The 23425-nt window shown below is 43.4% G+C and overlaps 5 protein-coding genes across 6 annotated transcripts; 2 read left to right on the forward strand and 3 right to left on the reverse strand.

The window, feature by feature from the left end:
• Positions 1-534: 534 nt before the first annotated feature.
• Cact (NF-kappa-B inhibitor cactus) lies at positions 535-11933 on the reverse strand. The gene is made up of 3 exons (XM_076799795.1): positions 10941-11933; positions 7024-7376; positions 535-1939 (listed from the first exon to the last, which is right to left on the reverse strand). Exons 1-3 carry the CDS (start codon positions 11372-11374, stop codon positions 1542-1544), a joined length of 1185 nt encoding a protein of 394 aa, XP_076655910.1. The 5' UTR covers positions 11375-11933; the 3' UTR covers positions 535-1541.
• A 5344-nt stretch (positions 11934-17277) lies between these two features.
• Positions 17278-18657, reverse strand: LOC143360704 (DNA replication complex GINS protein PSF1). Its single transcript, XM_076799804.1, has 5 exons — positions 18514-18657; positions 18176-18366; positions 17984-18048; positions 17599-17905; positions 17278-17486 (listed from the first exon to the last, which is right to left on the reverse strand). Exons 2-5 carry the CDS (start codon positions 18242-18244, stop codon positions 17343-17345), a joined length of 585 nt encoding a protein of 194 aa, XP_076655919.1. The 5' UTR covers positions 18245-18366; positions 18514-18657; the 3' UTR covers positions 17278-17342.
• A 22-nt stretch (positions 18658-18679) lies between these two features.
• On the forward strand, positions 18680-19835 carry Mrpl4 (mitochondrial ribosomal protein L4). Its single transcript, XM_076799801.1, has 3 exons — positions 18680-19103; positions 19172-19580; positions 19649-19835. Exons 1-3 carry the CDS (start codon positions 18792-18794, stop codon positions 19792-19794), a joined length of 867 nt encoding a protein of 288 aa, XP_076655916.1. The 5' UTR covers positions 18680-18791; the 3' UTR covers positions 19795-19835.
• Positions 19809-23320, reverse strand: LOC143360700 (uncharacterized). Its single transcript, XM_076799799.1, has 5 exons — positions 23277-23320; positions 21135-21425; positions 20433-21026; positions 20125-20312; positions 19809-20055 (listed from the first exon to the last, which is right to left on the reverse strand). The coding sequence occupies exons 2-5, from the start codon at positions 21223-21225 to the stop codon at positions 20008-20010; spliced, it is 921 nt and encodes a 306-aa protein (XP_076655914.1). The 5' UTR covers positions 21226-21425; positions 23277-23320; the 3' UTR covers positions 19809-20007.
• On the forward strand, positions 21493-23413 carry LOC143360703 (uncharacterized). 2 transcript variants are annotated; one of them, XM_076799802.1, is made up of 5 exons: positions 21493-21980; positions 22251-22415; positions 22501-22686; positions 22868-23158; positions 23289-23413. In XM_076799802.1, the coding sequence occupies exons 1-5, from the start codon at positions 21917-21919 to the stop codon at positions 23384-23386; spliced, it is 804 nt and encodes a 267-aa protein (XP_076655917.1). In that variant the 5' UTR covers positions 21493-21916; the 3' UTR covers positions 23387-23413. The 2 variants fall into 2 exon arrangements, with proteins under 2 accessions (XP_076655917.1, XP_076655918.1); XM_076799803.1 differs by lacking the exon at positions 21493-21980 and adding an exon at positions 22052-22165.
• Positions 23414-23425: the final 12 nt, after the last annotated feature.

Below are 23425 nucleotides of genomic sequence, written 5' to 3' on the forward strand. Positions count from 1 at the left end.
CGCGAGAATTCCGAGAGAGCGATAACCCGAACTATGCGTGAGATTTTCGCACAGTTAGAGTGGGCCGAAAATTTTGCAAAAATTCATTAAGAAATATTCGTGCATTTAGTTTGGGACTGTGCAATTTGAATGTGTTCCAATGGAGCCAAGAGAATGTCATAATTGCAACTATTTCGAGACAGTACTGATACGGCGCCATAGTTCATCGGTTACATAAAAATCCTTTAGAAATCAAAGATCAATAGTTCAGAATTGTTAAAAATGGCTTCTATACTAGCAAAATGTTTCGAGTAATATGATCTTTCTGAGCTGAACTGAACTGAACTGGTGATCTTCGAAGCTTCTCTCGAGCTTAAAAGGGTCGTTAATAGATCTTCCGGTAGCGAAAGCGCGAAAAAAAAGAGCGACGAGTAGACTCGCCCTGGAACCGAGTGTTGAGAGACGGAGAGAGATTTGCGAGATCCGCGTTCGTATTCGCTCGTGCGATTAATTAGTGGTGCAGGGAGTGCAGAAATTAAGAACAGACCAACAGAGTTCATGAATATACGTGAATCTTTTTCCTTCGTCGTGTTTCACACATTAGCATACGCTATAAATGCTTCCGTTGCCCCCGCTAACCCCATTCGTCACACCTCAGCGACAGTATACAAAGATTTCGCAACGGTCGATTTTTGTCGAAGGCCATTTTATTACTAAACGCTCGTATATTACTGATTTACCATTAATATTATTCGGGACGGAGCTCGACAACGCTCCGTCTTTTTACCTAACAGAATAAAAGGACTATGTACAACAGGGCAAGACTCTACCTATCTGCCCGGGTAAATTTCTCGGAAAGTGTTGTCTCGGTCTCTTCGATTCGCATAAATATATCTAATGTATATACAGCTTAAACGCGAACGGTCAAACGACGAATGTTCGAATACAATTATGTAATTATCTAGATCCCTAATCGACTCGGGTTCAACACCATTTACTCTCTCTCTCTCTCTCGCTCGCTCGCTCTCGCATTCTCTCTCTCTCTTTCTCACTAGACTGCGGATTTCTAATTAAAATGAAAAGCAACAACAAGTTAAATCGAAAGTTCTTGATATCCTAAAATTTTCCTAGTACACAGCGTTTTATCAGGTCCATGTCTGTGCGAGGAATACAAGAATCCGCAGTCTATCTCTCACTCTCGCTCCTCTCGCTTTCTTATGTACACGACGAGATCTTGGGCTCTCCTTAAGCGTAAGTTCTTGCGAAACATTCACAAAATTTCTCTTTTCCTCTTCGTTCAGCACTCTTGCTAAATTCCTAATCGTCCCTCGAAATACTTGTCCCTCACAGAGGTTCGCTTTTGTCCGAGGCTCGATCGCCGGTTCAAACCGTGTTCGTTATTTCGACCGTCGATCCCGGGGGACCGTATCGATCGCGTCGGAATCACCTGATCTATAATACTTGTGCTCTTGTTTCTGATGTCCTGGATCGGTCGCTCGTCGATCAGGCCTTGGAAACGGGGAAAAAAAAAACTCGGAAACGATCGATGGATAGGATATCATCTACACCTTCACTCCGACCACGTTCTGCCTAAGTCTTGCGATCGCAGGCAAATAATTCGCCGAGACGATCGCGTCGTCGTCGTCGCTGCTGTCTGAATCCGATTCCGGAAGCGGTTCCGGGGTTGCGCCCTCTCTCACCAACTCGCTGGCGATCTGAGAGTCCAAGCACAAGGCTATCTGGTAGGCAGTGATGCCCGCATAGGTCTGGGAGTCTAAGCATGGCCTGCATTCTTTCAGCAGAAACGCGACCACTGATCGACAGCCACGCTCCACTGCCAAATGAAGTGCAGTTTTGCCAGCTAACGCCTCCTTGGCTTCCAGATCCGCTCCGAGACGAAGCAGAAGCCGTACCAGATCTACTTGGCCCGAGGCTGCTGCTATGTGCAGGCACATCTCACCTGGAACCACAAGAATCAGGGTGATTAGGTATATTAGTAGGCTCCGCTCATCCGTTCGCGGAGGAACAATTTCGTAATTGTGAGCAGAGCGTGCGCTAGTTTTTGGTGATGCTCTTCAACTCGGTTGCAAGGGGTGATCCCTTAGGGGTTCGAAAAAATTGCTTTCCCATTAATTCACACCTGATGGCCTGATTACCGATTTTTATGCAAAAGAAAAATTGTCCAAGTCTCTTGTAAGACACAGTATTTCCACCCAATATCTCTGATTTTTTCCTAATTTTTTCAAGATTTGATAGATCCTCCAACAGTAATCTAATAATTTCGCTTGACATTATTACATAAAATGATTACAAAGCTTCCTTTCGAACAGGTTTCCGGTAGATATGTTAAGGATTTAAATAAGTGCATAACAACACGTCATTCGTACTTGACCAATTCATTTTTGTCATAAATGCATAAAATCGGCACAGTCGGTACATCACTGAAACCTGAAGTACAGCACACGCGAATGATCCTCATATTTTTGAAAATTCTGTTTACTCGACATCACGTGTCAGGGGGGTACTGATATCGTTTAATTAACAGCGATACGAATTCCGCGCAGCATCCAACGATTTAGACTAGCATTGCGACGATCCCCTAAAGCTGGCGAACATTCTCAACCGGTTGCTAACGGGGCGCCGTCGGAATTAGAAGGCTGCCGGTCGCATTGTGACCGCTCGTCGCGTATTTAGCCACGGATTTCTATTTCTTAATCGAAGAACGAGCCTAACCGAGGGGGGCCACGGACGGCCGCGTACTTCAGAATGATGCGACCGAGTCACATGCTTCTAGAAAGATATACATAGAACTAGGAAGCCGCGGGTGAATCATTGTCGTCGGAGGTTTGGCCGTCGTCCCACGGTCCAAACTAGGTTCGTACCGATCAAAGGCGACCCGCCTAAAATTAAACCACCCCTCGTTACCATCGGCGCGCGACTATCTCTCGCCGGGGTACCATCGACGGAATTCGATAACCGATCTGCTCTGACATCAGCCGCCGCAACTCTTCAACTAAAATATTTACACGCTGTTCCCGCTCGCCTCGTGGCAACAGAAGCTCATCGTCGACACGCGCCGCTCTGTTGGTCCCACATTAGCACACCGCGTGGAATTTCCCGGTGCGCGATTTATCGCCGATTTGCAATTGAAATCCGGCGAGCGGTGAACGACATCGCGGACGATCCTCCTTCTTCCGTTCGGTGTAATGAAATTCGGAATTCGAAAGCAAGAAAGAAGGTCGAGCGTTATGGTCGTGTTCCACCGTGCCGTAGTGCTCGCTTAAACGCGCATGGCCCGTCCCCGCTCTTCCCTCTTAGAATTTCAAGTTCAATAATTTTTGTCACTCGGGACGCAGTGCCCGTTGGATTGTTTAGATCTTTCGGATTAAAACGAGCCCAAACACGACGCAAATCGGACTGCTTTTATATTCAACGAGAGAAACAAAATGGTGGACATAGTTTTACGAAGGATGTAAAAGTGGACGTGTTTTAACCTCGGTTATCCGTTGGTACCACTTTTGAAAAGGCAGGCACTGACATTATTGAATTTGAAAGTTTCCTGATTGCGCGTTTATTTTTTTACGACCTTTTGAAGCGTCAAGATCCGACCGTAAATCGCTGCAACGCGAGAGTTTCACTTCCGGATCTCGAACTTCGCAAATTCGAACGACGCTGCATGTATATTCGCCGCGGGGGTGAAAGCGAGCCGAGCCCACCGCGTTCGACGCCGATGTGTGGGGTTTCCCAAGTCGAATCGAGAGCCGAGAATACCGCGACACACGCAAATAGTCCCGCAGGTATTTTTAAATATCAAAAACATCTGCCGGCCGTCTCATCCGGCGCGTGATGTAACGCGCACGCACGAAACCGACCCGCTCGAATTCCGTCGGGTATTCTCACCCTTGGACTACCCACCCCTCTTTTTTTTCGCAAATTCGTGGCGAGATCGCACAGACAACCCCGACGCGGTTCTATCGATTCGGAGAAATCTGGGAAAACCGCGGTACTGAATTAGAACGCCACCCCCTTGGGAGAAATCGATCTCCACCCCCATTCAACGAGTTCCACGAGTGAATGTTGTTTACGCTAACACGATCGCGGAGGGTACGTCACGGGTATCTACGTACCCGCTACGTGAAACTGTCACGCGAACTTCGAACACACCCCTTTCGGGATTTGCCCCATCGATTTCTCGCGGGGGCGGTTTGTTTGAGACGTTCGCAGGCTGAACGATTAACTACCCTTCCAATTTTTTGGGATTTTAGCGCTGAGACAATTGTCGAAGGTTTCTAAATTTTTAACATCAGATCTACCACGAGAATATTTTCAATTTTCAATGGGAATAAATTCAATCCTGTTATTATTACAAAGGAATGCACATCAGTCTCGTTTAGGGCTCGGCGTAGTATTTTTTCTTTTGTACAATGGGGAGATTCAAGGTCAGAAGATGTTTTGGACTTAAAACAGCTTCGAGTGCAGAGATTATTTTCTATTCGAGCTTGCCTATCAAGACGTAGAGATCTATAGATCCAGCGACGGATTTGCGGCGGAGACCGTTAGACAATCGAAAAATCAGTGTTCGAACAAACCGGCGCGAGCCTAATATTCCGTCATGGTCCAAAAGCAGCCGTTACGCCAGCCGCCTCCGGTTCGTGTATCCGCCCCGGAATGGAGTGTATGTGTCGGAGAATGACGTTACACGGGAATTCCCGAACTTCGAAAAAGAACGGTCTCCATTTTGAGCTTTTCCTGTTTTGAGGCGATCAAGCTCTCGACGGGAGATGGCCGAAAGAGCCCGCGGGAAAAACAAAGACAAGAGGGTTCAGAGATGATGAACTATAGCAACTAAAATACGGAGGAAGGCTTGGTAAAGAATCTGACAGAAAAATCGGTTAACATTACCAATTAAAATGAACTGTAATAAAAAAAAAAACCCGGAAAATCTCTACACATTCCATGGAACACAATCGGCTGAAAAGATCTGCTCCCATCATCAATTTCGATGAACCACTGTGATCAACCCCAGAGGAATAGCCAAATGATTCAACAGAAAGTCTATAGTGCCAAAAAATCCAATACCTAACTATGTATGTCCCAGACTCGTGTTTTGGACATATATCGAATAGACGCTGTATTGATGCTGCCGTCATCAATTTCGATGAACCACTGTGATCAACTCCAGAGGAATAGCCAAATGATTCAACAGAAAGTCTATAGTGCCAAAAAATCGGTTACCACCACCAATTGCACCTAACTCTATTTATGTCTCTGGCCAGACCCGTGTTAAAAAGTAATTTTAAGTTTTTAAAAAATTTAAGTTTTTAATAGTAACCCCTATTAAAAAGTCACAGAGAAATCTCTACACGTTTTAGGGGACACAATTTGCTGAAAAAATCTGCTCGCGTCATCAGTTTCGATGAACCGCAGTGATCGAATCGTAGTGGAATGGCTAAACGATCGACCAGAGGGCAATTAGGCCGAAAAATTGGCGTTGCCGTTCACGGTGAATCGTCCAGCGGACCGTTTAATGGGATTTCCGAGCGTTCTAAAACGTGGATCACGGTCTCGTTCCACGATGAAATCACGGGAAACCCGCGCGTAATCGTGGTCACAGGATTGTTATGCCTCTCCTCGTACGCGCGCTGCCTCGCGACGCTTTCCGAGGTGACTGTTGCTTCATGCGGTAAAAGCTGTTAGGATTTCCCGAGGATTCTCTTGTTGTCACGGTCGCTCATTCGCTTCCTCGTTAAGGCACACCATCGACATCACAATGCTGCTCGCTCTATCTGCTGTTCGATGTACAGGGTCAAGAGTTCGGCTCTCTTTCAGAGATTCTTTTGTTTCGCAACACCGCGATATCTTTGAGATACGCTTTTTTAGATACCTATGAATAGCCGAGGCGAATATGATTTACGCGGCACAATGGAAACGAGGACACGGGGGAACATGAGCGTTTAACGGCTATTGTTAGGTTTCTAGAAGCTGGAGTTTATTATCCTCTGAACGTAGGGACACGCGCTCGGTATTGGTGGACTGTGTATTGTGTGCAACAACTTGTTTTACGACAAGAATGAGCAGAGGAAACGCGAAAAATTAAAAACGTCAGAATTTACAGACATGTACTGTCGGAATTCAACTTGTTCGAATAATTAAAACCCTTAAAAATGTAAAAATAGAAACGTAGTAAGATGTAGGGCCGCATCAGTCCCAATAGTTCACCTAAGAACTAAGTTTCTTACGAAAATGCGAAGTCTACATGCTCGTATTGAAGGAAACGATTCGTGCGGTTTCGAACGGTTCACAAGAAAAATTCTGTTCCCGGGATTATTACGCAAGAATGTCCGTTGCATCATCCTTTTCGGACGTACATCATTGCTCGGGTGCACATCAGTCTGCTAATCTTCGCTGATACAGCGAAACATTGTGCGCATGAGAAGTTCTTTGTCTTGAATGACATTTCACATTCATTCAGTAGTAAAATCGTTTAAACACAGACTTTCCTCGTTAACGTAGCGCGAATTCGATACGGGCGCGATGTTCTAAAGCAGTGGGCGCCGCTTTCTATTGTCTGAGATCGAGTCACGTGACCAGAGGGGCGGAGCTGCGGCGCTTCGGTGGGGAACGCGACGGTAACGAGGAAAACGAATCGCATACTCGGTACCGTTTCGATTCGAGAGCAGACATATTAGGTGTGCAAATAAGTTCGGTGTTTCCACATTCAATCGCACGTAACCCCATTTTAAACTGCACTCTCTCCCAGTTCTTAGTGGCGTTTTAAAGTTCCGATCTTCAGCTATAGAACTACCCTTCTACTCTTCGTCTTAAAAAGTTAGGTGAAATTCAGAAGCTGGGTCTTGTTGGGTCCACCATCAAATCAAAAGACGCAGAATTGATTCTCAGTTTAAGAGGACGAGTTTCCTGCACAAAATCGTAACATGATATCGTAAATGAAAGCTATAGAAAAGGGAGGCACCGAATTTACTTGCACACCCGATGTATCAGTTGAAGCTGAGGTAGAGGATGCGTCCAGGTGCAACGACTTACCATCGTAGTTCCGTTGCTCAAGATTCTGCGGCAATGCAGGCACCTTGCCTTCAGGTAAAAGGTAGCTCCTCTCGAGAGGCGTCAGGGTGTCGGTGAGGGCCATGGCCGAGGCTAGATCGCCGGTCGCGCAGGCCAGGTGAAGGGCCGTGTTTCCGCGAAAGTTCCTCAGCGCGGGATTCGCACCTGCCAGGATCAGCCGTCGCACTATCCTCGGCTGCCTCGTCAACACGGCCAGGTGCAACGGGGACTGTCCGTCGTCGTTCAGTATGTTCAATAGGCAGAAGTGCGGTGCCATTCTTATTAGGCTGAACGCAGCCTCCAGGAAGCCCTGCACGATCGCAATGTGCAGTTGCCTGGAAAACACAAAGCGAGAACCGTTCGTTAATCCTGTTAACCTGTCGGGGCTCTTCATTGTACCCGCCCGGTGCAGGTAGGAAAACAGCCTGAACAGATTTATGGCAGTCTCGCGGCACAATCGGGAAGAAGTTCGGATTGCAATAGAGTTTAGTTTACAGCCCCAAATAAAAGACTTGGGAAAAGAAACTTCCACTATCTTTTTTTTTTAATTTTTAATATATCATCTAGTAAACTACTGCACCTAGCTTGGCAGAAAAACTGAAGTCGTTTGGTCCGTTTATAGAAAAGTTATTCCGATTGTGTCATTCATTATGAGACTGTCTCGATATTGTAATGAAGGGGGCTAACTCCAATCGGCTCGGACGCCCTTTTTCGAAATTTCTAAGGGTTCAGACAGTGTAATATAGCCCTATAGTGTAATACACAGTGTAATATAGACTATTAGTATATTGCAACACCAGATCCGATAGCCAGAAAAGAGTTCGCCGCGTCGTTTATTAATTTTAATGCGTTTCATCGCTTCCCAGTATCAACGTTCAGGCGAAATACGTATCATTAAGAAATATGTGTCCCATCAATCAACCTACAGCGTCATAGCAGAATATATGCTCGCGAAAAAATAAATCGTTCGATGAGAGGGTTAAATGTCGTGATGCAACGAGATCACGATCGGTCAACGCGCTCGCTGATAGGAAATACGTAACCATGATTCATGTGTGTGTGTCTGATGACGCGCGAAGACAGTCTCACGTGTCCACATGTTTTTTTGCAGAACCGTAAAGGCAGTCAATGCAGGTGATGATGATGCTCCCCGTGAAATAATGGACGCGAGTTGATTCTGACTTGAGGAAAATGATAAGAAGGGGACTTCCTAACTTGTTTGGGTACATCCGTACAATTGATGCGAGCATTCGGAAAAAACAAATGAGCCAACAATCCTGTGAAGAGTATGATAATAACGATGATGAAAGACTAGATGTTTTTGTAAATAGTGAAGACTCTTCTTGCTTGATCTTAGACCTCCTTCCTAATTTCGACGTAGTTTCTGCAAAATATTCTCAGCAATGCTCACACAATTTTAACTGCAAAAGTGCGCTTTTCAACTCTAAGTCAATCTAGAGTTTAAGTTAGAGAAGACTTTGAAATTGAAAAAGAGCATAAACAAATGAATTAAGGAACCTGAAATTTCATTTCAGCTCGTATAGCACCCCCATTGAAAGCCCCGCGTCCTTCCTGACCAATTTATGCCAAGCCTAATTCATGCAGGGAAACGTAACTATGCAAAATTATACGATGTAATAAAAGTCTTCGTTGAAATTGAACAGGTTGTTCGTGTGCTTCTTTTTTTCCTCTCCGAGTACGTACGCTACTCATCGTGTACCTATTAATGGAGCCGGTTATGCGAATTCCTAATTTTACACGGTCCATAACAAAAAACCGAGATCGAATTGGAATTTCTCTCGTCTCGTGAAATATGCATGTTCGACGAAATTGCAACGCGTCACCCGTTTCGGTGACGATCGTGCATGAAAAATGAGATTTTTCTGCGGGACGGTACCGGGAAAATCGCGTTCGATGAACGTAAGTTTATTGAGTCATAGTTTCTCCGTGCTACGAAGAATCACGCCCATTCAACAACAGCTCGCATCGTTATCGTAGCTGTGATCGATACACGAGGACGCTCATTAAAAACAACGCTTCGAAAGCCTCGCGGGCTACAGGTTGCAGCGCAAATGCGCACGCGCGGCCACACGCATTACGGTAATGCCCCGATACATGTCCGCGGGACTTTTCATCTTTTGCCGTCGCTGTCACAAGTAAAAACAAACAGCGTGTAACAAGACATGTGCGTCGGCAGGCCGATGAAATAATATAGCAATTCAGCGGCAGAACTTCCCTTTTTTTTTTATTTATTTATTTATGAAATTGTTAGTAATTGTATCGTGTTCCATGCCGTTTCTTTTCTGTTACTAATGTACGTTGGGAGAATCGTCGTAAAAAATAAAGCAGAACAATGGGATTAGCGAATCATGCGTCACGATTTCTCCGAATACATAGACCGAGGCATTACTGTACTTTGATCCGTTTTGTAGCGAAAGCGAGTCAGAGATCTGGGATTTTGCGAGGATGACGAAAGATCTACGCGCCCACCGCAATAATTGCGGCAATGAAACTCGTGACCATCGCAATGACGCATATCGGGGGAAAAACAAAAACGATAACGATGATTTTTCACCCGATGAACGCTTGTTGATGGGAACTTCATTATCTGGCTCGTCGATTCCACGATAATATTATAGATTCGTTACTTTGTATCGAAGAGTCGAATTGGATGTTCCCGCCAAAAGTTCGAACCAAGGCAGGAGTAGAATTTCCCGCCAATTTCAAACGCGAATCTAAATTGCTCGAAACGTACAATATTTGGAATATATTTCGCCTCGTTGGTAAGCTGATTAACGTCGCCTGAATCACTACGGATTATATGTCCCGATTTACTCGAGAAAGTATAAATACTCTCGAATGACTATACATGGGTCACGTGAACTCAGAAAACAAACAACATAGTAGAGGCTGGATGACGAAGTCGTCGATGGATGTAAACATGTCATAGTGACGATTATCATTTCGCACGAACCGTCGTCCCATATACACATTCACCTTTCACGCCGTTTCTTATTTACATGCCTGACGATTAAGCTACGCTAATCTCGTAGGCTCGATTCAACACCAACAGGTCTGAATAGATTCCTAACACCGTTGTTCCCTCGCAAATGTCAACAAGATTGCTCCTTATTTTATCGCTATTCAGAACATAACTCTAAGGTCAACGAGAATGGCTCCAACGATAAATAGTACCGCGTAAATCTCCTACGGAACGTGATACAATTTAATACGTGCCCGTAATGCGAATTTTGTGCGTTTAGGACCAAAATAATAATTTTGTTACTTTCAACTCAATAAAACAATGGAATAGTCTACAAATATAATAGTCTAGAATAGTCTAGAATACTGTAATCATAATGTGGCGTTCCTGCAGCCTATATATTATATGCTTGGAGTTGCCTTGGGCAGCTGTTATGACCATTGAACCTTTGATCTCCTCTTGTCAAGCACAGACTATGGTGCAACAAAGATGGTGCGACGCTGCAATTCTACGACGAAAACTATGACCAAACATTCTTTTTCAACGACTTATTCGACCAGGCAGAATAACCTCAAATATCGTATTGCGTCCTAAAGAGAAACTGACACCGATCAACACTGCATCCTAACCTCTTAACACGATCACGCGACGGTAATTAGTGCTTGACCTCGTGTATTATGCAGTTAGGGCAAAAACTGTAGTATGAAACGGTGTTGGTGTTCGACCTACTAACGATCAAAGAGAGAAAAGGACTGCAAAAAAGAACGTGCCCGATTCCCTCGTAGTATTTAAATACGAAATCGGAGAGGAACTTTTGCACCGAGTTCGTCGAATGATTTTTGCCATAGTATACTATTGTTCTGTCACTAGCGTACAATTGTAACTGGTAAACCGATTAAAAGGATAAGGTACTCACGTATCGCCGTCGTCATCCTGGGCATAGTAAAGCTGCCAGTCGAGCTCGATCGGTTTCTCGATCCGGGATCGGTGTTCCTCGATCTGCCGTTGCTCGAGTTTCTCGGGTGAGACCGGTGTCAGCTCGAAGGTGGGTTCAGTTTGAACCCTGTCGTTGGTGCCGAGAGGGTTCAGGGTGACTTGCTTGAGCGACAGCTGGCTCAGGCTCTCGCTCAGCCGAAAATCGACGCCGCTGTCGACCCTCATTGGTTCCGGTGCAACGGGCGCGGTTGCAGCAGCATCCGTGACCTCGTGTTCGCAAATCTCCGAGCTGACCAGTAAGTTGCCGCTGGACAGGAACCCGGAGTCCGTTTCTCCTTTCTCCTCGCGTTTGTCCGCGCCGCCTTGCTCTGCAACATTTCCCGGGATCGGTGTCTCGCTCGGCGGATGCCACATCGTTCGTGATCGTTTTTAAGGTTAGATCGAGCCTCGTCCCGTGTCTCCGAGATGAAACGCTCTGTCGTTCCGTTCGACTGACTGTTTCGTTCGCGAGCAAAACCAGCAACGCCACCGTGCGAAACTACGCTCTCTCTTTACCGATGATCAACTTTCGATCGTCGCTCGTCGTCTTCGTCGTTCCGTCACACGCTAAACAGCTGTGGCTTCGGTCGCGCTTCTATGTGTGCTCGTCGTTCCCTCGTGTCGTCGTCGCATTCTCGTTTGCAACCCGCGTTCGCCTATCTTCGCGAAACTCACTTCGTGTCCCGATCGTTCGTTGGGGACCCGCGAACGTTCGTTTCCAACAAAAAAGTAAAAAAAGAACCAGATTATACGCGCGCGCGATTACTGGTCCAGCAGGATCTACGAATTGTTGCGCGTTCTCCCGTGATACGTTCGTTGTACGAGTTTCTTTTTTCTCTTTTTTTTTGTCGGTGTCGTCGAGAACGTTGATACTCGGCGCGCTGTCTGAGACAAACTCGCCGTATGGCATTCGCAGCAAAGCTATGGCCGCGCGCGTACGGTGGCGCCCCTGGCGGATCATGATTACACGCGCGTGCTCGGAGAAACAGGCAGGGTAGGGGGTGGGAAAACCCATCGTACTCTGGCAGGGCCAACAGAGACACGCACACACGTACACACACAGAGGCATGTAAATACACGATCCTGCATTCTTTAGATAATCGCGCTTTGGAAGAACATGCCGACCGGAAACGCAACGAAAATTGAAAATCCTTCGGCAATTGGGTCGTTGGAAAAGTTGTACCGATAAGCGACTATCGATAACCACGTCCCGACTGATAAACTTTTTGCTTTTTGGGAATTGTGAAACGCACCTCATTTCGTCCTATGCCTGGCAGTCGGTCTTCCGGGGGAAAGAAATTGCAAAATTGAATGAATGTTTGTTGATAAGTTATTGGTAGTTAGGACAGCTGTCTGCTGGACTTAACTGGCTGACTACAGGCAGAATTATTCTACTGATTGTTTCGCCGTTCGAAATGTTAGCACGCTAATCACATTTTTAAGAAATTTATTATCAGAAAGACACTAAGCCTATGATACGTTTACCCTAACTGTAAAAGGAACCCAGCAGTTTCTGTGTTAATATAGCAGAGTATAAATGCTCAAGAGATAAAGAGGACAAACAACCGGATAGGATAATATTCTCGCATACACATGTTTATGTTGTATACGTGCTACGTGCTGTAGAGATTCATGGAATTGTAGATGTGATTGCGGAATTCACTGTTTTGAATGATGGGAAAATACACCGGGACTACATGTCTGTATGAAGGTGACCAAACAGCTTGTTTTTTTTCATAAAACTTTTATAATCCTGCAACGACCGCATTTGTCTCCTTCTAGTCCTTTGTCCTTCCAAACGGGTTGGGTTCGATATTCTTTCTTGGATTTTAACACTCTACCTACCGGATCTTTTATGGCTATGTATACTTTTTAATAGGATTTTTAACGACCATATTATATCTAGACGTTCAGTCATTTCTTTACTAAATATTAATTCCAAAAGAAATGATTAGATCTCAAGATATTTTGGTTTACAAATGAAATACTTAATTCCCACATAGTAAAAATGAATACTAAATATTTCAATTGAGCTGTCATATTTGTTAAATCTACTCGAAATTGCTACTTTATCATGAGATCAAAAGATGATCCAACAGCGCGTAGGTGAGACGGTGGTTAAAGTGTCAAAGGGGCGAGCCTCTGTACGTTAAACGTACACAGAATCGTTTAAAAATCCCATACGCTTGCTATCATAAAAAATGCATACATACAGTACTTTCCAAACCATCTCTCTTCTTCTATGGAAATACCGAACCGTTACAAGCTAATAAATCAAGAGTCAATGTCACTCGCATTCTCCATCAACTACGTCTGATCAGTGTCGTCAGATGAGGGGAGGGAGCACGAATTGAGGGGAAAAAGTTACCCTCTCTTTTCCAATACAGGATTATACACGGCAAAGACGAAACGCGTCACGTGACCGGGTCGCGACGGAAGAGTGGGGAACAGCGCGGTGGAAGGGGAAATTAGAGTGGGGAACGAAGTCTTGATCTGGCGACGGTGCCTCTGATTTCCATGTCAGTGTAGTGCCTGTATCATAAAATTCTATCATAAACCTGCGACAATGGTCGACCGAGACAACAATGGCGTCCTTTGGCTACCGAATCATATATTAACAAGACCACGAAACCCGAGACGGCGTCACCGGTGATTTATGGTGTCCGGATATTCCCGTGCACGGCCGATTGTCTCTGGCGGTGCGCGATGGGAAAGCGTCGCTCGGGACGATCCAGCAGTTTCTACGTGACCACGCAGATTTCACCGTACTACTTTCTTTCCAAGCTTGTTGTTTGATATAATGTAGACACGGGCGGGCTCACCGGAAATTCCATCCGAATATCTGCGTTAATATGTTGACTCGTTACGATACCGAGAAGATCAACGACGACGACGACGACGACATCCACGTGGCCTTATTCGAGCCGTTTAAACACAGGTTTTTCCCAAACGAATGGTTACTGACACCCGGTCGCAACACAAAGAGAGCGAACGCACAGCTCTGTGTACGTCTACCTGTGTTATCGTGAACATAACGAGGCCGAGCGACGACGCCGACCCGATAATAACGGACCATTGTCGCACAATATGTGCTCTCTTATAAGTATAACCCGTTGTTACGAAAATCGTAAACGACTGTGGCCGATTAGTCATGGAAGTTAGACCGCGCTGGAAAACACAAGGCCGCTCGTAAACGGCATTTGTAAACGATATAGCATTAGTCCTGCGCCCCTGCGCGGCCAAAACATTTATGTAATTTTTCACGTAATTTTTGCCTTCGCATTGCCTAGTCGTATCAAACCACCGGGTGTCGTCACCTCTATCCCGGACAATCGTCTGGTAATCCGACGATTATATAATTATATAATTCAAAATGTTGCGTTCGCGATACTGAACAGATTGCACGCAGTCCAGAAGCAAATTTCGTGGAACAAGAACGCAGCGAACCATCGGAGGAAAAACAGAGGATGTTGTTTCCAACCGCAAACGTTTTTTTTTAGAAAGGAAAGCAAAGCAGGAAATCTAGGACAAATAGGACAGAAATATAACGAAACCGCAGCTTCCTTTTGTTCCAGCGAGTTTTTCCCAATAGCTGATATTGTTATTAGCCATCACAAGGCAATTATTCGATGATCGCGGAAAATCACGACGCGCATTGTCGCAGGACGAAGCCGAGAAAAGTGCGACGCGTGATTGACAGCGGAGAAATTACTGCTGATAATAGGTATCTAACAAAACTGTAACTTCCCTTTCTCAGCGAACTTTTCCAATTACTTGTATCGTTATTATCTATCGTCGGGTAATTGGGTAATACCCAGCTACTGGGAAAACGCGTTGCACAGCGAGCATTGCCAACGAAAAGATGTGGCACAAGGTGTGCTCGACGACGGAGAAATTGTTGACAGTGGTGGTAAAACTGTGGCTTCAATTTTACAATGATTTCTAATTCTAGTAAACTGCGATTCTTTATGCTCTTATGAAACATTGGTCCTTAGCACTCGAATGGCGGCTCTAAGTCGCCACTAAAAATTGCCGTACTATTATTTGAAACAATTATTACATTGCTATGCTTGTATCTAAGAAATTGCTAAAAATTTAACAGGAACTAAATCATGTACAATGGAAATATTTTACGTGACAAAATGTCTTGGTTTTTGGAATTAAAACAGCTTCGAGTGCAAAGTGTTGAGATTTCTGTTATATTCATCACTTGTTAAAATTATTAAGGGTACGAATGAATTCTTATGCAGTTCGAATGTCCCGTAATCTTTAAAGTTTTAATCTCGCATAAAATTCCCGAGTCTAGTTAACAACCGGCAATTATGAAAAGGCGTTACGCGTCAGGTATTGCCAACGAGTCGGAGAAAAGCGGTGACACCAGCCGCGGTTGGTAGCAGAGAAATTGTTGTTGGGAAGGCACCGATGTTTAAGCCAGCTGGGGAAAACCTGAGATAAGCCCTGGAATTGTACTATCTCTGCATCGTGTAGAAGACTTTATTCGCTGGGACAGATAGGTCGGTTATCAACGAATTTTGTTACTACACCTTGCGTTACAAGGTTCTCGACCGTTGAACCTGCACTTCGTCCCGGCAAGCCCCAGTTTTTTTAGAGCAGTCGGAGCAACGAAACTCAAAGCTGAAGGACAGGATTTCGAGGAAATTGCATCCTTATAAAAGGAGGGTTTCCCGCTATCTTCTCATTGTCGTCTTATTTCTTTTTTTTTTCACGATTCTGGAAACGCAACGATGACTCAATGCCCGGGGGAATCTGTGTTCCTAGGATATTATCCCTTATGTGGAAGCCAGACGTTACTTGGGAATGTTTTACCGATGCAATTAATTATGATAGCTTCGCAGGATACTCTAGGATAACAGAAAGACGCATTAGGTCGACGTGCCAGCAATTTTATATTTTTGGAAGGTGAATCCCTTATAGAAACCGGCTGTTAATTAGAAACAATTACTAGACGGATTTTATGCATTTATAATAAAGCTGAACAGGTAAAATATAAAATAGTGATAGAATTAAAAGAATTTAACAACATTATTACCATCAACCTAATCAAATTATTAGAGGAGGGTAGTAATGTTTAATTGGTTCTAGCACCTTGGAATTGATGCAATAAACTTTTATTTTCCATAAATAAAACTACCTACTATACCTCAGAATGGAATATTAGATGGTTCCATAAGCAATGCGAATTTTATATTTCTGAAAGCACAAAAATCTTTAGCGATTGTATGGACTGTAGAAAACAAGGGAATGTGCATAAATAAAGATAAGACAGGAGATTCGCGTTGCTTATGAGATAACCGATACGGGGGAACCTTTGGGACGGGATAAAAGAATTACGTTGTTCCGTAAAATCTCCGGACAAATCAGTAGTGCACGTATTAGAAATCTCGCATAATTAACACGATAAGAAACGCGTGGTAACGCAGGCGAAAATAGATTGTAATCGGACGATCGCCGATTGCCGTGATTCGTAATTTAAAATCAGATCGAACTCGTGACCCATAGATCGATCAATAAAAGCGAGAACAGTACCGTTACACGTCCGTAAAAACCCGGCGCATTTCGAAATCGTTGCGGACACGCTTTTTCCGACGGTTTTCCTCGTATTATTTTTTTCGATCAATGAAAAATGCAAAGTAGGTCGCTTACCGGATAATTAAAGGCGTCTTCCGCTGCCACGACGATCAGTATGCTATATGGACGGCGGACTGATGCTATCGGTGGAAAAGATGTTTCTGTCGTCCTCGATTAGGCGGAAAACCTTAATCATTAAGCTTTACATGTACAAACGAGCTGAGAATCCGCACTATCGCCGTAGCAAGCAAGTTCATCCTGCTTCAAGTGCCGTCGGACACAATTTCAGACTCTCTGGGAAATTCCTAATGAAGTCTAAACATGCATTATGCGGGCTTACGAAATTTTGGACATGATTTCAGATAAGGAACTTCTCCGACCGGGCGGAGGCGGGTCATTATCGACTCGGAAGATAATCTATTTCCTAATCCGGCGGTTTCCCGAGCACGAGCAGACTAAACTCGCTCGGTTTTTAACGGTCTACTGATTGATGTCGCTCGTTTTTGTGTGGCTGGAGGCGTGGAGAATAGTTAATGGCCAAACTTGTTTCAGACGGAAAGCTCGTTGAAGGTCGAATTTTTTTTGTCTTTTTTTTTTTGTCTATAGCAATTCAGGTGTCCTGTACAAAATGTTCCAAGAATTGTAGACTGAGTGTACTGTCAAGAACTATTTAACATGAAAAAAAGAGGATTAAAAATATACAGAATTTTTATTTGTGTGAATGAGAAATGACAATGAGAAACGATGAGAAATGTTACGCGGTGTTGTGCTCCAGTATACCTTGCCTTATAAGTGGCTCACAGACTGCTCTGGGTAACAAGTGATACGTATTTTTCTTCAGCAATATCACTTGACCGTCTTCTAGCTCTAGCTTGCCAAAGTCTACCATACATCTCACCTGGAATTCGAAATTAATTACATATCCTGTACGATAAGTTGACAGACATCTTAAACTTGATTCCTAATGTGATTAACAATGTTCCGAAAAGAAACTGTTGCTTATGAACTACCTCCACGTAAGGAGTCTTTGGAGGCAACATGTTTGCAGTCAGATTGAATCCCTGATCTTCTCCCAGAGACCTCATGTACGTAGCCAACGATTTATTGTATGACTGGAACCATTGAACCTCTGCATTTAGTAAGTTGGTGTTTATTTCCGGTGGCAAAATGCTTCCCAGCTCCCATCTCAGTTCCCTCAGCTTCCTCATTCTGTTGTAGATGTATGCCAAGATGCATCTCTTGTTTCTAGTCAGTGCTATGTGTCGGAGTTGAACCGATGGCAGCAGAGCCATGTTGTCCTCGTTTCGAATGGCGTTGCTGGAACCAATACACTCGATCAGTGATTCATCAATTGTATTTGACACTGTCCAACTGTGTCTCTAAGCATTTACAAACCTATCGGCCATGTTTGCATCATATAGGGCATGCATTTCCTCGAGAATTTCCTTGACCATTACCTCCTGCAAAATATTTGTCTTTCGTTGTACAGTGCTACATGATACTGGACTGCTTTCTTATTCAATATAGAAATAGATTGTTAGTTTATCTTGTAATTATACATCTTACTTACTGCATTGTGCAACTTACATTGAACGGTTGGATCTCCGCAGACAAATCTAATTCCGTTATTAGTTTAAAGGCCTTCTTCCCATACATCTTTAGCAGTAATGCAATACAATAAAATAACAATATTTATGTTATATTGGCTGTTTTTTCCTCTGCATACAATATAATCAAAAGATTCTTAGAACGAGTCTCTCCTTTTCTGTTTCAAATTTCTGCAAATCGAAATACAATTGTTGAGAATGTCATTTTTTTTATTATTTAATGTAATGTAAAATAGTCGTTTTAGTGCTCCGAAAACCTAGCGTTAAGTCGAATTTTCGTTTGTCGCGCCTTTGTTATATAAAAACTCGACGGTATACCTCTGCAAATAGATTTTATCTTCACCCTTGACATTTGAATTATCAAGGTTCATCGGTAATTGAGGATAATAAACGGCACAATAAGGAAAATTTGAAATCATTTGTTTATCAAAGACGAAAACAAAATTCACATGATCGGCAGCAGCGACATCTACATCCTCCAGCGCCATCTTGCACGGAACCCGAGTATTATACTTCAAGCAGAAGAAAAGCGTGGTTAGGTTGTCGGTTTAACAATGATCACGGTGTGAGAATAACAACAAACTTTATTCAGAAAAATGTCGATGATTCTCAGAAACGTTGCTACGAGACTACAAACATGTTCGCAACAAGCATTAAGGTTCTGCACGGCTGTTGTCAGTGAACGGACGACCAGTTCGGAACCGATCGACCCGGTCATCTCCAAAAAAAGTTACAGAGATGAGAAATTTCAGTATCAAAAGGTGCGACAAGTGTGGCTGGAAAATTTGGACACGGTCGAGAGTAAGAAATTAGGCTTAGTGTACCTGCATCCTACGATCTACGCGGCAGCACCAAGGATAGACATTATTCACCAAAATGTTAGGTGGCAGAGAATGTATCGCTATGTGGTAATTATTGAATTACTCCAATTCTTAAGTACTATTGTCATTGATCTAATATCAATGTTTCGTTTTAGTCTTACGCCCACACGAAAACTCGTGCGGAAGTAAGAGGAGGTGGTAAGAAACCTTGGGCGCAAAAGGGATTAGGCAAGGCCCGCCATGGAAGCATACGGTCACCATTGTGGAGAGGCGGTGGTGTAATTCACGGTCCTAGATCTCCAACGCCTCACTTTTACATGCTGCCCTACTTCACACGCGTTGCTGGTCTCTGTTGTACGCTGTCCGTGAAACTCGCTCAGGATGATCTCTACATAGTCAACGATTTAGAGATACCGACCCAGGAATCCTCTTACATAGAAGAAATGATCAAAGAAAGAGGCTGGGGTCCTTCTGTACTTCTTGTCGACACAGAAGACACTATGCCCTTAAACATAACTGCAGCAACAGACAGTATAAAGCATGTTAATCTCATGCCTGCATATGGTAAGACTACTGCCAAAAATGTGCAGTTCAATTTAAATTCAATTCAAATTCACCCTTGTTTTTTTCAGGACTGAACGTGTACAGTATGCTAAAACACAATACGTTGGTCCTCACGGAAAGAGCGGCTCGTTTGATCGAAGACAGGCTTCTGTATCAGCTAAATAGACCAGATTACGCAAAATTGACGGATAAGTTCAAACTCAGCCAGCAGTAAACTTAAGCCAAAGGAAAAATTAAATCGTTTATTATTGATCAGATTGTCGTTATTTTTATCAACATCCTTTTCCTCGCAATGGTGAACCCTCGGAAGACAGAAGTTTTTCGGCTCACCGTCCGCAGATTGAACTACCATATTCAACCATAAAAATCGCATTCCTTATAGCTAATTATATCTAATCAAAAATTTGTCGCCTATAATTAATCAAGGTTATTTCTTTTTTAAAATTGGCATACTGGTTGACTTCCTAGGAAGTGGCTGGAAGATAAAACATTGTAAATAAATAAACAAGAGGAGAATAGTCTGTCGTTCGTGGAAAGTTCTTACCACGGGATGAGGATCTCCACCTAGCATCTTTTCACGAATTGCCCATCTCAAGCCAGCGTGTTTGGCTTCCCCTGGGAAGGACATTTGCTTCCACTCCTGTTGGTATTTCTGATAAAGCGCAACAGGATCTGATTTCTTCATATTGGAAGCTTTCTGAGCTTCTGGCTGCAACCTCCATGGCCTGATGACTGTTTATAAAATAGAAATAACAAATGAAAATAAAATAAAAAATACAACAAGGAATCAGGCATGAACTTCTGCACTGATCTAATATAATATATTAGACTCAGGCATTATTGAAGTCTTACAGGATTTGGTCCCAGACTGGGAAGTTTTAGTAGACAACACACTCTTTGCCTGACTACTTCCAGCCCTGTCTTGCTCATGCTCCAACAAATTAGGAGCACTCATGGGCCTCCTGGGTTGCAAAGAGTCTACATGTTGCACTCCTTTGTTTGTGTCTGCATTTGTTTTCGACTTTCTTGCGATACCGGTATCTTGTCGCAAGTGCTCAGTACATTTTCTGCAGCTTTTTAACTGGACGTTACTACTTGCCCCATCACAGGATGTGCTAACGGATCTAGCATTGCAAGGATCAGACGGTGTCTTGGACCTTGATTTTATAACACTGCGTTGTCTTGCACCTAAAGGACTGTCCTCAGAATTAAAATATTCTCTGTTCTCCTTGTCGTTCGATACACAATGCACTTTTATCTGTACGATAGGATTGTCATTGACAGAAGTAGAGGAATCAGTGGACACATTGTCCGCAGAGAATTGTCTCCTCTGTTCTCGGAGAATTCTTCTAATGTCGTTTTGCTGTTTATCTATTATCTTTCTCGCCAATTCTTCTTTCTTTTGTTGCCGCTCGAGTTCTTTTACTTTTCTATACATTTTCAAATCTGCCGGCAAGAATAAAGAGTTATCAACTACCATGTACAAAATGTGCAAAGATAAAATAATTATTGGAAAGATAGGAACGAAATTGTACGTTCTGTAAACATGTTTACCTTTCATAAAACCTTTTAGTTGTTGCGCGGTGATTCCTACGAATCCCAATGAATTTAAAAGCACTAGAACCTCTCTCGGATCGTCGTTCATTGTTCACGAATTGATAGAAATTTATAACAATGCAAATCAACAAAGAAGACGTTTGTTTTCGCGTCCACTATTTGAATGACAGGAACGTTACAATCAGTTATACTTCACGGAGCATGAATTTATAGTTTGCCCACTTGCACACGTGGCGGGATATTGGACGGGTTTTTCGCGCATGCGCGTCCAGAGGCAGTAACGTATCCCTATGTGGAGAAAGTAATGGGGTACTATTATTGGCGGGAAAATAGCGAAAGAGCCATTTTGGAGACAAGCATGCTACGAATTTTTGGTAAATTATTGATAATTGAGTGATATAAACATTTTGGACATTCCTGTTTGCAAAATCAAGTCATAACAAATTTTACAAAATTAATGTCGATTAGGACATCGAACCGCCACCTGTGAGCGACCAACGAAATCAGAAAGAGCGTCAGCAAGTGTTCAAAGGATTGGCGGCAGATCGATTGCAAAATTGAAATAAATTTGCGCGCGACGACATTTCGAAGGAAATCATCCGTCCATAAAATACCTAAAAACAAAAGACCGAATTACAACACAATTCTGATCGTTCGAATCCTCGTACAACGAACAATATACGTCCGATGGCTGCGCAGAATCTTTCGCCTGCGCTTGATTTAAGTCTAACGAAGCATAGTTAATTGTTCATCAGTCTGTAAAGAGGTCTTCGTTGAAAATGCTGTCAACGGTGTGCACGACTTTTCTGCTAGCCATTGCTATAATATCGGACCCGTTCCCAGGTAAATTATACCAAATCGCCAGCAAATTAAATTTTTTAAGACTCTGAGCGAATTACCAAAAACTCATGTGACCTTTCCGATTGTTTCGAGTTTGCGTATGAGTCCGCTCTAGCGCGATAAAGTCATCCTATACGTATATGTATGCTCTAAAGCGTGTATCGCGTAGATTCTAATTTTATGAGAAGGTAATCAATCGATCCATCCCACACTACAGATATCTACTCGCAAGGGATAATTAATTAATGAATGTAACAAATGAATTTCTTTTAGACACGCACGCTTCGAAGATCAACGTGCTGGATATTCCACGCATTGTGCGTAATGGGACCGGTCCCATCGATCTATCTTGCATCTACCACGTTCGATCGGATGAAAACGGCCTGGTGGTGAAATGGTACCACAATATGGACCAGGTTTATCAGTGGATTCCACCAAGTAATTTCCATTCAACTATTAATCGATTTACTAGTTGTCTCAGTAATTAAGAAACAGGGTGAATATTTTCTTTGAATATTTATAGTGCCACCGCAGGATGTGGGAGTGATAAACGGATTTGTAGAGTATCCCGAGGACAATTTACAGCATCCCGCGTCGCGGTCCATCATCCATTTGAAAATGGTCACTGTGGAAATGGGCGGCGAGTACACCTGTATGGTGAGCACCTTCCAGGAGGAGGACACGATGAGATCGCGAATGATCGTTTACGGTAATCTTAACAATTTCCGATTATTCTAAGAACTTAAAACTTCGCAACTACAAGATTAACAATTCTTAATCAAAGCTACCTCCTATAATTTCCTTTGGAGAAATTGTTAAGCTTCTATTACATATAGCGCATTCATTTGAAAAACCTAGTTTCGTAAGTAATATGTTTGGTACTTCTTCAGCACCCGAAAAGGACGCGACGATTCACGTGTCCTCCTTCAACGACACACATTTGAACCTAACTTGCGTGGTGAGGGGAGCACATCCGAGACCGATTCTCAAGTTCTACGTAGAAGGAGTGGAGGTGCACAGCTACTACGACAGAACAGAAAAAACGGAGTGGTACAGCAAGGATCAATCCGTGAAGCGGGTCGTGATCATCAGGAACACCTTCGAGCCGACGTTGTTGGACTGCGAGGTCACAATTCCTTACACGGATTATAAACGGAGAGAGAGGATCGTTTACTATCCCGGTTCGAATATTTTCTAAAGTCTCTAATGGCTAGCCAGTGTCGTTTCATTTAATTACCTTCCATATTTGATTCATAAATCAATATAGTGGTGTCTAACATCGAGAGACTTTTAAATTACCGTTTGTTTCAGCTCAATCCCTGTCGCAAACAAGCACCGGAAATCATCATCCAAGGCCCCCGATCATCAGCATTATCTGTACATGCATGTTAATATTAGTTACATATTAAAGAAGCGATGGTAATATTTTCTGAACGTTTAATCCAATT

The sequence above is a fragment of the Halictus rubicundus genome, chromosome 13 (genome assembly GCF_050948215.1).
Source record: "Halictus rubicundus isolate RS-2024b chromosome 13, iyHalRubi1_principal, whole genome shotgun sequence".
In the NCBI taxonomy this organism is placed as follows: domain Eukaryota; kingdom Metazoa; phylum Arthropoda; class Insecta; order Hymenoptera; family Halictidae; genus Halictus; species Halictus rubicundus.

Bases quoted from the DNA above. Each gene is read 5' to 3' on its own strand.
- Cact (XM_076799795.1), bottom strand. From the start codon at position 11,374: ATGTGGCATCCGCCGAGCGAGACACCGATCCCGGGAAATGTTGCAGAG. The intron at 7,377-10,940 runs GTGAGTACCTTA...TGTGTTTTCCAG, and splicing joins CAGGATGACGACGGCGATAC to GCAACTGCACATTGCGATCG. The intron at 1,940-7,023 runs GTAAGTCGTTGC...TTGTGGTTCCAG, and splicing joins TGAGCAACGGAACTACGATG to GTGAGATGTGCCTGCACATA.
- LOC143360704 (XM_076799804.1), bottom strand. From the start codon at position 18,244: ATGTATGGGAAGAAGGCCTTTAAACTAATAACGGAATTAGATTTGTCT. The intron at 18,049-18,175 runs GTAAGTTGCACA...AATATTTTGCAG, and splicing joins CGGAGATCCAACCGTTCAAT to GAGGTAATGGTCAAGGAAAT. The intron at 17,906-17,983 runs GTTTGTAAATGC...TATTGGTTCCAG, and splicing joins GATGCAAACATGGCCGATAG to CAACGCCATTCGAAACGAGG.
- Mrpl4 (XM_076799801.1), top strand. From the start codon at position 18,792: ATGTCGATGATTCTCAGAAACGTTGCTACGAGACTACAAACATGTTCG. The intron at 19,104-19,171 runs GTAATTATTGAA...GTTTCGTTTTAG, and splicing joins AGAGAATGTATCGCTATGTG to TCTTACGCCCACACGAAAAC. The intron at 19,581-19,648 runs GTAAGACTACTG...TGTTTTTTTCAG, and splicing joins TAATCTCATGCCTGCATATG to GACTGAACGTGTACAGTATG.
- LOC143360700 (XM_076799799.1), bottom strand. From the start codon at position 21,225: ATGAACGACGATCCGAGAGAGGTTCTAGTGCTTTTAAATTCATTGGGA. The intron at 20,313-20,432 runs GTAAGACTTCAA...TTTTATAAACAG, and splicing joins CCAGTCTGGGACCAAATCCT to TCATCAGGCCATGGAGGTTG. The intron at 20,056-20,124 runs GTAAGAACTTTC...TTTATCTTCCAG, and splicing joins GTGGAGATCCTCATCCCGTG to CCACTTCCTAGGAAGTCAAC.
- LOC143360703 (XM_076799802.1), top strand. From the start codon at position 21,917: ATGCTGTCAACGGTGTGCACGACTTTTCTGCTAGCCATTGCTATAATA. The intron at 21,981-22,250 runs GTAAATTATACC...AATTTCTTTTAG, and splicing joins AATATCGGACCCGTTCCCAG to ACACGCACGCTTCGAAGATC. The intron at 23,159-23,288 runs GTTCGAATATTT...CGTTTGTTTCAG, and splicing joins GAGGATCGTTTACTATCCCG to CTCAATCCCTGTCGCAAACA.